The sequence below is a fragment of the Meriones unguiculatus genome, chromosome 18 (genome assembly GCF_030254825.1).
Source record: "Meriones unguiculatus strain TT.TT164.6M chromosome 18, Bangor_MerUng_6.1, whole genome shotgun sequence".
In the NCBI taxonomy this organism is placed as follows: domain Eukaryota; kingdom Metazoa; phylum Chordata; class Mammalia; order Rodentia; family Muridae; genus Meriones; species Meriones unguiculatus.
In genome coordinates, this window is record NC_083365.1 from 11827979 (window position 1) to 11842687 (window position 14709).

At 40.2% G+C, this 14709-nt stretch overlaps 1 protein-coding gene across 2 annotated transcripts in view; it reads right to left on the reverse strand.

The window, feature by feature from the left end:
* The window catches only part of Ptpra (protein tyrosine phosphatase receptor type A), a 110292-nt gene that overhangs the window by 42660 nt on the left and 52923 nt on the right, over nt 1–14709 (reverse strand). Inside the window, exons 2-4 of one of the 2 annotated variants that reach the window (XM_060371853.1) lie at nt 9777–9855; nt 8999–9340; nt 3618–3644 (exon numbers count right to left, since the gene is read on the reverse strand). In XM_060371853.1, the coding sequence (XP_060227836.1) occupies nt 3618–3644; nt 8999–9340; nt 9777–9849 (442 nt within the window). In that variant the 5' untranslated portion in view covers nt 9850–9855. The remainder of the gene's footprint in view (nt 1–3617; nt 3645–8998; nt 9341–9776; nt 9856–14709) is intronic. The other variant, XM_060371855.1, reaches the window with a different exon arrangement.

Below are 14709 nucleotides of genomic sequence, written 5' to 3' on the forward strand. Positions count from 1 at the left end.
AAGTTCTCACAACTGTTTCTTAAGTTTTCTCTCAATTTCCTTCCCCACAGGTTCTTCTGATCCATTTATATCCACTGCTACTTATGTTGCACTGAGGCTGCTAAACAAGAACACCAAAAAAACCTGGCTATGTACCAAATCTAACAGGAACAGTCGAATTTTTATCCGAAGCACCCTCTTACTAGAACTCATTCAAAATATGTTCACAGGACAGCAACTGTATGCTAGGCTGTTTGGGACACTGAGGAAAGTCCTCAGGAAGACAAGGGACAGGAAGTTTTCATGGTTCACAGACAACAAGAAGAAGGAAACGCAGCAGGGAAGTAGCACAGAGTGTTTGAGGAGCACTCTTGAAATCTGTCCCTCAGGTTACACCTAAGCAGAGCAATAAGTAATAGGGCAAAGTGAGCCATGATGAGATCTGGACAAAGCACTCTCTAGACACTAGCAATGACAAGCCTAATGGCTTAGGAGTTTGGCAAGAAACATTACAAAGACCAGTGTGATTCCAGCTGTAACTGGAGAGATGGGCACAAGCCAGGAAACTTATGTTACAAGCCATGGCAGTGAGTGTAGTTTTAGTTGTGAATATTACTGGAACACTGATGCAGAAAGGGCACAAATAACTACTGAATTTGCCTTTGTTTTAAAAGTTAAGCTAAACTGACTTACAAATAACAGCAGCCATTAGGTAGACGTCATCCCAGCAGAAAGCCAAGAGCAATCTTCCAAAAAGAGAAATTAACTCAAATGCTGGTGGCAGGCAAAGTAAGATGAAAACAGAAAGAAACTGGGCTTGACCAGATGACACCCACTGTTAAGTTTTTGTAGTGTTATCTTTTGAGCATGGGTGTGAAAGCCGAAATGGAATGAAAGAAGGATATAAAGAGGGGAGATGGGTACAGCCACTCATTAATGAGGACTTTTACACCAGGGTATATATGCAAATAAAAAGAACTTGGAAAGAAAATTGTTGTTACATACACATATAAACAAATCAATACAGAAACACAACCTGCTAATTCTGTTCAAGGTTGTGCCTGCACATACGTTTCTAGGGGCATACTGCATCTAAGATAAGTTCCGGAGTGCCCAGGATGATGGCTGATTTCTGAAATGCCAGGAGTCCCCTGTCCCTAGTTATACAGGTAATGGCGACAAAGGCCTTTAATCTCAGAATTCAGGAGCAGAAGCAGGCTGATCTCTAAGAGTTCAAGGCCAGCCTGGTCTACATTGTTTCAGGCCAAGCAGGCCAAATACTGAGACTTTGTTTCAAATTTAAATATAAATAGCCAACCATTTTTCTTTAAAAGTCACCCTAAAGACCTAGGCACAAAAACTTCAAACCCTTAATTCATTTGCATAAGTTATAATATAAATCACTTCTAAACAGCTGACTCATTTCTCAAAAGCTTTTGGCTTTAATCTTGAGACTAATTCTGATACAACTTTGTTATAAGTAGTTAAAAGAGTAGTTTTATAAAACAAATGTACATGCCTGCACTAGAAAACTACTAAGTTCTACATGTGATGGGGACAGTCTGAGCAACATTCATTCTAGGAAAGCTGGAAAGGTGTGGGAACTTTCCACATAGTACAAACATAATGACAGATGAATATTACATAAAGGCTCAAAGAGTCCACTTCTCTGATGCAAACACTCCCTACTTAGTCAATCTTCATATGCCTTCAACTTAGGCACTAAAAACTAGAGATGATTAAATAATAGAATTATAATAAAAAATTTGAAAAGTTTGCTTGGCTGAATTAGAAAACTATGGGGCTGAGAGTAAATCGGTGGGCAAAGAGCTGACTGTGCAAGCATGAGGACCCAAGTCTGGATATCCAGCACATTGGTGGAAAAACTCAAGAATGGAAGCCTACAACCCAGGAGTGGCAGGCTAGAGTCAGGTGGGTCCCCAGGCCCTCACTGGCTGGCTAGTCTAGCCCAAATGACAAGCTCCAGGTTTCATGAAAGCCTGTTTCAAAAGTAAGTGGAGAGCAACAGAAGAAGATACTAAGGTGACACCCACACCCACAGATAGAGACAGAGAGCGATTGGGCATGGTGGTTTAGGAATGTAATATCAGCATTTGGGTAGATAGAGGCAAAAACATTAGGTGTTCAAGATCATCCTATGCTTTTCATAAAATTGAGGCCAGCCTAGAGTACACAAGATTCTGGCTCAGAAAAACAAACAAACACCCTAAAACTCCAAAGTCATGAAAAATTCCTTAATAGGTGTTCATTTTCCAAATTCAAATATAATGAACATTTCTTAGAATGGATGACTTATCCTTCTGTCTCTGCCTCGTCTCTAACTCAGTCTTTCTTAGCAGTCTTATTGTCATCCTGTATAAAACTTGACATGCTCCAGAAATTCAGAGTCCAGCTTAGATCACAGATACAGCATCTGTGCTGGTCTGAATGAGAATGTCATTCTGAACCGAATCATCTTGTTTAGGATGTGGTTCCCCAGGTGGTGTGCTGTTTGGGGAGAGCACAGAACCTTTAGGAGTACAGCTTTGCTGGGTGAGGTACATCACTGGGGAAGCCTCTGTGGGTTTACAGCCTTGTCCTGCTGTCCCTTCTCGCTCTCTGCTCCTTGCGTGTGATTTAAGAAGCCATCTCTTTAGCCTCTTGTTCCTGCCACTGTCCTTGCTCACTATTACAGACATTTACTCCTCTGGAACGATAAGCCACAATAAGCTCTTTAAGTTGTTTTGGTCATTGTATTTATGACAGCAACAAAAAAGTAACTAGTACATCATCTGGGGCTGTCGGAGCTTTACACTTGGGTATTGAAAATCCCTAAAGGCCATGAGGTGACATTTTGTAGATTAAGAGGACAAACTATAGAAAGCAAAACTGTTTAAAGGTAACAGTAGACTAACAGCCAGAAATTAATTCGTAAAAAATATGCCCTAGGGGCTGATGAGATAGCTCAGTGCGTAAGAGCACTTACTGGCCTTCCAGAGGACCCAGCCTCAATTCTCAGCACCTGCGTGGTGGCTCATAACCAAGTAGCTCCAGTTCCAGAGGGTCAGATGTCTTCTTCTGGCCTCCACTGTCACCGTGTACACATGGTGCACAGACATACATGCAGGCAGAACACTCATACACATAAAATAAACAAAATTTAAAAACAAATAAAATGAACTATGTCCTAATATATCACCAAATGGTAAAATACTAGCATGGGGACATAACAAATATACAGTTATCTTATTGTTGATTAAAATATATCAAGGTGCTGGAAAAATGGCTCAGCATCTAAGCCCTGGCTATGAGGACTCAATTCCCAGTACTGATGAGGGCTTACAACCACCAGTGACTCCATTCCCAGCCTCTGTGAGCACGTGCGTGGTGCACAGACATACATGCAGGCAGAACACTCCTACATAAACAAGAATTTTAAAATATATAAACTATATAGAATCTGTAATCCACATAAAAAATGAATGCTTGTTTCTTTTACTCTTTCTTAAGGTAAATACAGATACATGTAAGGGACAGTGAACAAACAACACAGCCATGGATGCACAAGGACCACACAGAAAACATGATGGACAGTGTACACCTTTTAAAGGACAACAGATAAAAGGTGATTGGCTCACCTCTCCTGTCTTTTGAGTCAGAATTACCTGCGCAACAAGTAAAAAAAAAAAACAGAAACATTTACTCAGGTTAAAGGAAAACATTGCCATTCAATTTAAGGAAAAGCAAAGAAAAAAAAGCCAGGAATGTAGGTAATTTTCTCCGTGTTCAGGACACTGCAGTAAATGGGAACCGATTATCCACGGTTACTAAACTTTAGTCAATGGTCTCCTTCCTTCTTTCTGAGCATTCATTCAGGGCCGCATCTAATACTCACTAAAAATACAGGAACGCAAGGAAAAACACAAATGTAAACTAACAAGACATTATATCTTTTAGACTTTTGAGATACAAAATAACAACATTAAAGATATAAAAGATCTACACAATAAGATGCAAAATCCCCACAGAAAACAAAAAACCCAATCTATGTCCCCAAGTCCATATACTAATAAAGAGAAACTTGCTTTCAGAAACCCACGGTGGACTGGAACGACAGCTAAAGGCACCTGCCACCTGAGTTCAATCCTGGAAATCTACATGATGGAGTGAGAAAACTGACATCACATCTGCACTGTGGCTGCTCCCAACCACCACCAATGAACAAGCAGACATTTTAGAAAAGAAACCTGCAGTTTACCTACAGCCTAAACAGACCCCTAAGACAAACAGAACCATAGTCTCTCATCACTCTGCAACAAAAGTAGAAATTAACTAACAGACAAGATTTGAAGATTAAAATAAAAACATAATGAAAATACCTCTTTGTGTTTTTTTAGCCAAGTACAAAGTTGTCCAGTTAGATACTCTACTTCTAGGACTAGGTGTGGTTATATGATAAATTCCAGCTAATGGGATGTGGGGGAAAAAAAAAAACTATGGTTACTTAAGTATAGGTTATAGCCTTGGAGAAGGAATTGCTTCTGTGTCCTTGGTTTTTGGGGGTGGAATTTGGGTCCATTGATGAGAACACATAGCCCCGCAGATAAGCTGTCGTTAGGGTGGCAGGGCTGTGTAGGAGTAACTCAGTTTCTGATGAGAGAGAGGCCTCTGGTCTTCATCTGAGCAGTGTAGGCAGCGTCCTAACTAGCAGCTACCTACACAATACATACACAGTGCGCCAAGACCTATGCTGTATAGAAACCACACATCATATTAATAAGTCTGAAAAATAAAAATTCACCTTTAATTTAGAAAATTGAATAGGCAGCACAAAATAAACCTTAAAAAAAGGCAGACAAGATAAAAATAATCAATAAAATGAAAAGCTAAGGTTGGTGCAAGTGGTCTAGCACTCAGAGAGGCAGAGGCAGGTGGATCTCTGTGAGTTTGAGGCCAGCCTGGTCTACAAAGTGAGCCCAGGACAGCCAAGAAACCCTGTCTCAATAAACAGACAGACAGAGAAACCCTGTCTCAATAAACCAAAAAATTAAAAAAAAAAAAAAAAAAGAAAAAAGTAAAGTGAGAAATACTCATAGCTATGTAGGAAATTAAACTATCATGACAAGACTTTTTCGCAAATTCACTTGAGTATAAAGTACAGTTTTCTATGGAAATTTTCAAATTCTTTTTTTTTCTTTCTATCTTTAAGCTCTCATGTTCGTTTAATGAAAACAAAACACTAACAACCTAGAGACACATCAAAAAAATGTTTGTAAAGTAAAAATAGACCAAATCTACATAGAAACAACAAATAACCACTTGTAAATATCAATGGAAAAAATCCTAAATAATAACAACTCCTCATGCATGTTTCTGTAAGCAATATTAATGAAACTTCTTGGGCCATTAAAAAAAATAAAAATAAAAATGAAGCCGGGGCAATGGTACACACCTGCAATCCCAGAACTCAGGGAGGCAGAGGCAGGCAGATCTTCCTGAGTTCCAAGCCAGGATGGTCTACAGAGAGAGTCCAGGACAGCAAAGGCTACAGAGAGAAACCCTGTCTCAGAAAAAAAGAATTTAAAAAGTAGGAATTAGAGAGACAGCTCAGTAATTGAGAGCACTGGCTGCTCCTGCAGAGGCTGCATTCCCAGCACCCACACGGAGGCTCACAGTCCTCCGCCACTCAGTTCCGGGATCTGATGCCTTCATCTGGCCTTTGTGGGCACCACACATGTACACAGTACACATATACACATACATACATGCAGGCAAACATTCTTGTATATAACAATCTTTAAGAAAAAGACATGAAAGTTGATAGGGGACTAGTTAGGAAAAGGAAGATCAGTACAGTGGTAGGAAGGGCAAGATGGGTAGTGAGTGGGGTATGAAGATGATCAATACATTACATGCATGCATGAAAATGATTAGATTAATAAACACATACATGAAAATTAAATTTATAACAAAAGCGTCATTTCACCTTTTGTTTGTTTACATGTTCCTGTATGTGAGTTAGGGTGTATCAGTACCATTATGCATGTGTGGAGGTCAGAGGACAACCTTGGACATAGGCCTTGTCTTGGGTGTCTACTGCTGTGACTTAAACACCATAATGAAAATCAACGTGGGGAGAAAAGAGTTTATTTCATCTTACAGCTTGTGTCTGCGATCCAGGGAAGATAGCGCAGGAACCTGGAGGCAGGAAGTGATGCAAAGCCATGAAGGGGTGCTGCATACTGCCCTGCTCTTCATGGCTTGCTCAGCCTGCTTGCAGAAGCCAAGACCACCAGCCCAGGGGTGGTAACGATCCATGTCAGTCATCAAGCACACCACAGGCCAATCTGGTGGGGGCATTTCTCAGCTGTGTCAGCTGGCATAAAACTAGCCAGCACAGGTCCTCACCTTCCAGCTTATGGGATGGGTTCTCTGCATGTTTGCCACTGCACTGTGTGCACCAGGATAACTGGCCTGTGAGCTTCTGAGAGCTGTCCTGTCTCTACCCTGCACCTTGCCACAGGACACTGAGATTATGAATGGGAACCACCATGCCTGTGTTTATGTGAATTCAGAAGATTTGAACTAAGGTCCTCTGCTTGTGTGGCAAGCACTTTACCCACTGAGCCATGTCTGCAGCCCTAATTTCACCTTTAAAAGTTTTTTTTTTTTTTAAATTACATTTTATTTGTGTGTGTGTGTGTGTGTGTTGGGAGGAGTATGAACGTGGCAAGACTACAAAAGTGAAAAGTAAGTCTACTTTGCTTTTTGTAAGTCTGATAGTTTATTTAGTCTTAAATTCAGTATACACTAACAGGAGATAATTGCCCGGGTCACCTCACAGACTGGGAAGTGGAGCGCAGCACAGAGTGAGCCCCAGGCAATGACATCAGCTGCGCTTCCTTTCCAGTCCTACCTTCCACATTCACTCCTTTAGTGTTTGTAAACTATTCTGCCCTTCCTCCCTACGCGATAGCTATAACTTGCAGAAGTACATTTTATGCTGTTATTTAGTATACATATGTGTTTGTGCCTAACAAACAAAAACTCCAAAACACTATACATACATAACAAGAATAGAAGAGAGATACGATCACCCACTAAGACAAAATAAACACTGACGATGCTGGCCCATTAAGTAGATTACATGAATGGGTCATAATCTGCATTTCAGTGTTAAAATACAAAGTAGAATTATTTGCAATTTTCAATCTAACTACAAACAGTGGCAGCCACTAACATTTATTGTATCTCTATATCTGCTGATTTTACAGTGGACTGAACCCAGGGCTTCATGAACAGTAGGCAAATGCCTCCACTAAGCATATTAGCGCAGCCCTTTGTGAGCCTGTGTGGCCTAAGCTGCTCTGGAACTATAAATCCTGCCTCAGCCTCCTGTGTGCTGGGATCACAGTCACATATCACTTCACCTGACCATGTGACTGTAACAGGTTATTAACAGCTGACCCTTAAAGAAACAAAACAAACAAACAAAAAAACCAAAAAAACCACTTATCACTATCTATAGTGCTGCAATAAGTAATTTACTTAGATCAACTTATTTATTTATCTATTTTTGAGACAGGGTCTCACTATGTACCTCTGGCTGTACTGGAAATTGCTCTGCAGACCAGGCTGGCCTTGAATTCACAAAGATACACCTGTATGTGCTAGGTAGGGTGCTAGGAGTAAAGGCGTGCACAACTATGCCCAGCTTAGATCAGTTCATTAAACAACTTCACAATGGGTATGAACTAATATTATTATTTATTTCAACTTTATATATGAGCAAATAGAGGTACAGATAATGTCAAGTAAATTTACCTATGCTCACAAAGAAGCATGCAGAACTGGGGCAGCACAAGTAGTGTGCGTCTGCAAACCATGCTCTTAACTAAAACTATTAATGCTGCCTTTACTGCAGGGACAATGACATTAAAGCAGGCAGGTCTAACTGAAAGATGTCATCTTTAGTGCCAAATAAAATTAAGTTTCAAAAGTACTTTTGGAATTCTACCATGAGCTAGACATAGATCCATCTAAGAGACTCTAAAACAGACAAGAATGTAATCATGGTTCAGAGAACAGCAATTTTACTAGAAAAGAAATTTCATTTATGTTGAAGTTGGAGCAATTATTTTATTCCATGCAAAAGATAGTTGAGAGACCCTCTAATTGTCTTAAATAGATCAGAAATCTGGTTGAATAATTTAGAAATTTGCCCTACCCAAGCTAGTCTCAGGCCTACAGTTTTGATCCTATCTTCTGGGCCTCTGCTGCTTCAATTTAGTGACTCAAATTCAAGAAGACAGAGACTTGAGCTGAACAGATGGCTCTGAAATGTATGAGGCTCTCTAAGCCTCCCTTGCTTAGTGTATCTGTGGACACTATTCTGCTGCTTTGTTATGTTATGGGAAATTCATCTTATTCTTTCCTATGGCCTCCATGGATTGCTTCCTTCTTAAGGTCAATTCACTACCCCATCTGCATTTTCTATCTTCAGTCTTTTGATTATCAACTGGCTCCCCACTTTTCATCTAATACCTTTAAACACACTTGAACCCCTGCCCCCACTCTAATCATGGTTTTTACCAATTAGAATAATATCCCCGGGGGGGGGAAAGTGCTATGCCATCCAGGTTTTAAGAAATGTTTACATGATGGGGCTGGAGAGATGGCTCTGTAGTTAAGAGCACTTTCAGGAGGACCTGAGTTTAGTTCCCAGCACCCACATCAGGTGGTTCATCACCACCTGAAACTCCAAGTCCAAGGTATCCAAAACCCTCTTTCTAACCTCCAAGGGCACCTGCACACAAACTCATGCAAACACACAGACACAGGCACAGGCACACAGACACACACATATAAAAACAAATCTTTAAGAAAAATTCCCGTTTTCTACATTTTTTCTTTGACAAACATATACTTCAAGAATTTTATGGCTATAAAATACATACAAAGATAATAGAATGGAAAATAAACATAGAGCAAGATGCACAAGCGGAAATCATTTCTGTACCTGCAGGAGGAAAGGTTTCTGGTGTGGTCGCTGCAGTGCTGGAATTCCCCTCCCAGAGTTCTGTCCTGGCCTCTGTGAACAGGTTATCAATAAGCCATGTTCCATTTGGTGAGATGGTAGTTCCCCCAGAGTTCGTGCCGACTGCTCTCTTGGTCCCATTGTCAGAGCGTGAAGAATTTACAGTAGTTACAGAGGTGGGTTCCAGAGTTAGATTTGGGCTGAATGTTGGTGCCTCAGAAAGAGAAATTACTGAGGAGGTTGGATTTGAAGTTTTATTCTCTTCCTTAACCGATTCTGTTGTTGATGTTTTAATTAATCTTGTAATTCCTAAAGAAGGTGAAACTACAAACACCAAGAGATAAAGAAACATCTTATGAAGAATGTGGAGCTCAAAATTTAAGACACACAGAAGCAAGCATTGCTAAAACCTCACACATCTGCACACCATGCCAAGGCCAGACAGACATCTACACCCACACCCTCTTAATGCTGGATCCTTCCCACTTCTTCCAAAGGACTGCTGTCTATGGCATGAAGAAAAAAAATGGCTTTTCACATTTCTTCAGAATCACTATGTATAGATATAAATATTAATATTTATTATAATTTTTAGGAAAGAATAGTTTCTACAGTTATTTAAGCATAGAGATTGCCAGAAGCTTCACAGTCACATTCAGATGACAATTTAGTATTACTTAAATACTGATTCCTTCAAATTTGGGTCATTATATGTAAAACCAAAATTCTAACACTAGCCTTCTCAGATGACAATTTTTACCTGTAGTAGTATTGTTGGCACTAACACGTATTAGACCACTGCCAAACAGAAGAAGAATGAACCAGGAATCCATGCTGACCTAGAAAATAAGAGAGACACATGAAATGAAGTATTACATTATTATAATTATGTCCAAATGACTCAAAATACAAAAGGTTATTTTGGGTAGCATATTTCTTAGTTATTAAAATATGTATACAGAGTCTTCTCATAGCTTAATAGGCTGTTTCCCCAAGAGTTCAGCTATTAATTGTGTCTTCATAGGAAGAAGATACAAGACAGGCTTTCTCTGTTTAGCCATGGCTGTCCTGGACTCACTTTGTAGACCAGGCTGGCTTCAAACTCACAGAGATCTGCCTGCCTCGGCCTCCCTGAGTGCTGAGTTGGTTGCACTTTAAAAACTGTTTAAAAACTCTGGTGCTAGACTGCATCTATATGTATGAGAGATAGGAAGTTCTTAAATTTCCCAAGTTCATCTGCTCAGGACCAGTGTACAATCTTATGTTCTAGAGAAAGAACTGAGGACCAATGAATTTACAAGCCATGCTTTCACATGGTTTATAGACGTAAACCACACATAGATGTAAATGAATATTGTAGCCACTATCTGAGCCAAAAAGGGCCTGCCTCCCTAAGATGCACATGAAAATACTGTAACATGGTGCGGGGGGAAAGACAAATAAATGAATAGAAAAGAGTAAGATACCAGAAACAGAGCCACATGTTGTCAAGTCTTTCTCAGATTGGAAATAGTAAAGAATTACTGGCAAAATGACACACACCAGCATGGATGAATCTAAGAAGATTAATTTCATATGCTGAATGAATAAAAGTTGAGATCAGAAGTACCTAATTACAATTCTATGTACATGAAGTTCTACCATAAGCAAAATTAACTTATACAGAAAAAAAAAAAACCTGTATTATTCAGAGTAAGAATTCCCTAGGAAAGAGATTTACTGGAAAGAAACACGGTGGTTATACAGGCTGAGTAGTATTTAGCTAGGGACTAAAGTGTCTGGGATTCCAGAACTGTTTAGGTTTTGAGGTATTTGCATAAATGTTACTGGGTAAGATTCTGCAGAACTTCTGATTTCATATTAGAAATGCTAACTATGTACTTAACAGGGAAGTGGACAAAGATATGCTTTCAGAATCCTCTGAAAGATCTCTGCACTTCACTGTAGTAAATCTTTGAAAAACCCTCTAACCCATAAATACTACACTCTAGCATGCTTAAGTATATGGAAAAATACTGATGTTACTATTTAAAATGTTATCTACATTTAAAAGTAACTGGTAGGGACCAGCAAGGCAGCTCTTATTCTGTAAGTTATATTCCTTTAGAGAACCTTGACTGACACAAAGTGCTTGTCATCGCGGGGACCTTCATGGTGGAAGGAGAGAACTTATTCCTGCAAGCTGTCCTTCACATGTGCACTCATGTATATGCTATATATGCACACACACATAGATGTATGATAAAACGTGTACAGTAGACTACTGTTAAATTGCTTAGAGGTATAAAATTCAACTGGAGAAGGGGAAATGTCTAAGTCGATAAGGTGCTTGCCTTGCAAGCTTGAGGACATGAGAAAAAGCTGAGTGAGGCGGCACACGCTTATAATCCCAGCGCTGGAGGTGCAGAGACAGGCAGATTCCTCGGGCCAGCCAACCTAGTCTAAATCGGAACATTTAGAAGCAGCCTTAGGAACATCCAAGCTTGTCTTCCACACACATGTACAGCCCTCACACACACACACACACACTTCTCTCAGCTCTGGTGGAGACTCAGACCTATAGTATCAGTGCTCAGGAAACTGAGGCAGGAGGACTTCTGTGAGTCTGAGTCTAAGCTGGGATACACTGTGAGATCCTGTCTCAGAAAAACAAAGAACTTCTTTCAATTTTTCTATATATTTGAAATGACTCTGCCGCAGAACCGATCTTACAAACCCCGACGTAGCATCTACTACTATTTTGTACCTTTGTGAATAGAATCTTGTAGTGCTGCTTACTACTTCTGTTAAGTAAGAAAGACTGGGGGTAGGGGGAGGAGGTGGAGTAGGAGCTTAGCCAGTTAAGGAACCTACTGGAAATCCTGACAAACTGAAATCCATCCTTGGGACTCAGGTGGCAGAACAAGAACTGACTCTTGAAAGCTGTCCTTCAAGCATGCGCCATGGCGCACACACACACACTAAACTAAGCATTAAAAAAACTTGAAAACAAAGCTGGGTGTGGTGGCAAACGCACTCAGCACTCAGGAGTGCAGAGGCAGGTCAGAGTTTGAGCACTCAGGAGGCAGAGGCAGGTCAGAGTTTGAGGCCAGCCTGGTCTACAGAGTGAGTTCTTGGACAACCAGGGCTACACAGAAATTTTGAACAAAACAGTACAAAACAAAATAAAACAAAAACGCAAAAAATTAACCAAACCAACCAAAAAAACCAAAACAAAACAAAACAAAAAAACTTGCAAACAGGAAGACTCTAGTCGATCTCTCACTGTCATCTATTATAAACTACTTTTACAAAAGTAAAGCACATTTGTACAAACAAATGCAAACAGAAAGGGGGCATAAAGCAAAACAAGTCGGCTCCCCACTGTTGGTCTTATTTCCCAGAAGTCACGAACTACTCCTGTCTATACTCTCAAGAAGTTTTCTCTCCTATATTGGCACACACCTGCACATTTAAAAACTTTTAAGGAAGATGATAAGGTCTAGTGCTTCGATATTTACTTAAGCAAATCCTGAATATCTTCCATATCAATACCTTTCTTGTCAGCAGCTACTGCATTTCACTATACGGCTATGCCAGCCGCCCTTTCAGTTGGCTCCTGTTAAGAGTTGGCTGTCAGGCTGGTCAGATGGCTTAGTTGGTAAAGTACCTTGCTACCAAGCAGAGGATGTGAACTCACTCCCCTGGATTCGCATGGTGGGAGGAGTAAACTGATTCTTGTAAGTTGCCCTCTGATCTCCACATGTGCATGCACACACACATGTACACACAAATAAAATGAAGTTTAAAAACTTTCATTGGTTATTGCAGAAGCTCAGCAGTTAACAGTGCCTGCTGCTCACGTGGAGGACGACTGTGGTTCCCAGGATCCATGTTGGGCAGCTCCAGCTGAGTCACCTCCACGTGCGCCCATCCCCACCCCAGATATTAATTTAGAAAGATATTAAAAATAGAACGCATCTTTAGAAAGTAAAGCATTTACTGTAGAGTGCTGGCCTAGGCCCCTTGCCCCCACCTCTGTGTGCTTCTACTCGACTCTCAGATCCTTCTCTGCTGCCTAAGAATGGCAGATGGGACTGCCAAATTCACGTCACCCAGTGGTGGAAACACAATCTCTGGGAAGTTCACTCATAAGAAAATTCTGGCCAAAATAATTTTTAAGGATGATCTGTGTCTTGCTTTCCATGACATCTTCACTTAAACATTAATACATTTCTGGTGGTATCCCAGGAACACGGAGCTCAAATTTCTGCAGCAGCAGATGATGAAGTCTGCTCCGACACTGCAATGTCTTGCAATCAGTAGGACGTGTGCTGCTGATCGGGGCCTCAACAGCTGTTACTGAATGGTGGTAAAGGAAGTGCAGACATGCACAGTCTATATTCATCTGCATGATCTTGGAAGTCAGCATGTGAACTGGGCCCCTGGTTAAGAATACAGGATAATTCCCCATCTCAATGTAATGATTAAGTTGGCAAACTCTAGCATGGTAACTATTTCACAAAACTTACTTTTGTCTGTCTATGAACAGATAATTTAAAATCTATACTTAATAAAGAATGTAATATGTAAAAAATAGTTGTTTGTACACAGTGGAATTTATTTTTCTGTTTTGTAAGTTATTTCCCATTAGGCAACAATGGCCTGAGCAAGACAGAACTGTGTATTTTAGAAAAGCCAAAATAATGGGAGAAATCCAAGTTTATAATAGTTTGTTTTTCCCCTTTATATGTGGTGTGTGTGTGTGTGTGTGTGTGTGTGTGTGTGTGTGTGTAGGAGGCCTGTGATTCACAGAGGCTTCCTCAGTCACTCTCTGACTTATCTTTGAGGCAGGGTCTCTTACATGAACTGAGAGCTCACCAATGTGGCCTATCAAGTTTGTCCATTTGCTCTGGGAAGCCCAATAAATGGTACATTCTACAGTAAATGCTTTACTTTCTAAAGATGCGTTCTATTTTTAATGTCTTTCTGCCTGTTGAGTGCTGAGACGGCAGGTAGGCCACACCATGCTCACTTGCACTTAGGTGGGTTCTGGGGATCAGAACTCTGGTCCTCACATTTGCAAACCCTAACCATCTCCCCAGCTCTGAAGTTATTTATTTTAAAATAACAACTAACACAAAAACTTGTAAATCATAAACCTTTGGTAAACTGAGCAAGTTTGTTGTTGGTTGTTTGGTAAATATAACAACCAAGCAAGAAAGCTGTGTGAAATGAATCATGAAATCTCTTCTTTTTTTAGTATATCAAATACAATGGCACACACACTGTATTCTTTCCCTTGCTCCTGCATATCTGAAGAGCCAAAATGTAGACTTATTACAAAACATTTCTAGCTTATTTTAAAAATGTTTCCATTACATATATATATTAGGTTGATCAATTATCAAAGCTCAACATTTAAACAATAAAGAAAACCCAGATGCCACCTACATGCATGAAAGCAGTATGATAAAAGACGAAGAAAAATTGAAAAAAATCATAGCTGTTATCTTGGTTTTTTTTCCTGTTGTGAATAAACCACTACCACCCTGAGGAAAGCAATTTAAGGCATGGTTTACTCCAGTACACAGTTTGAGATTATAGCCCATCAAAATGGGGATGCTATAGCAGCAGGAGCTCCAAGCAGCTGATCATACTGTACCCACAGGGAGGAAGTAGAGAACGCTCCTTGTTCAGGTCACCTTTTGCTT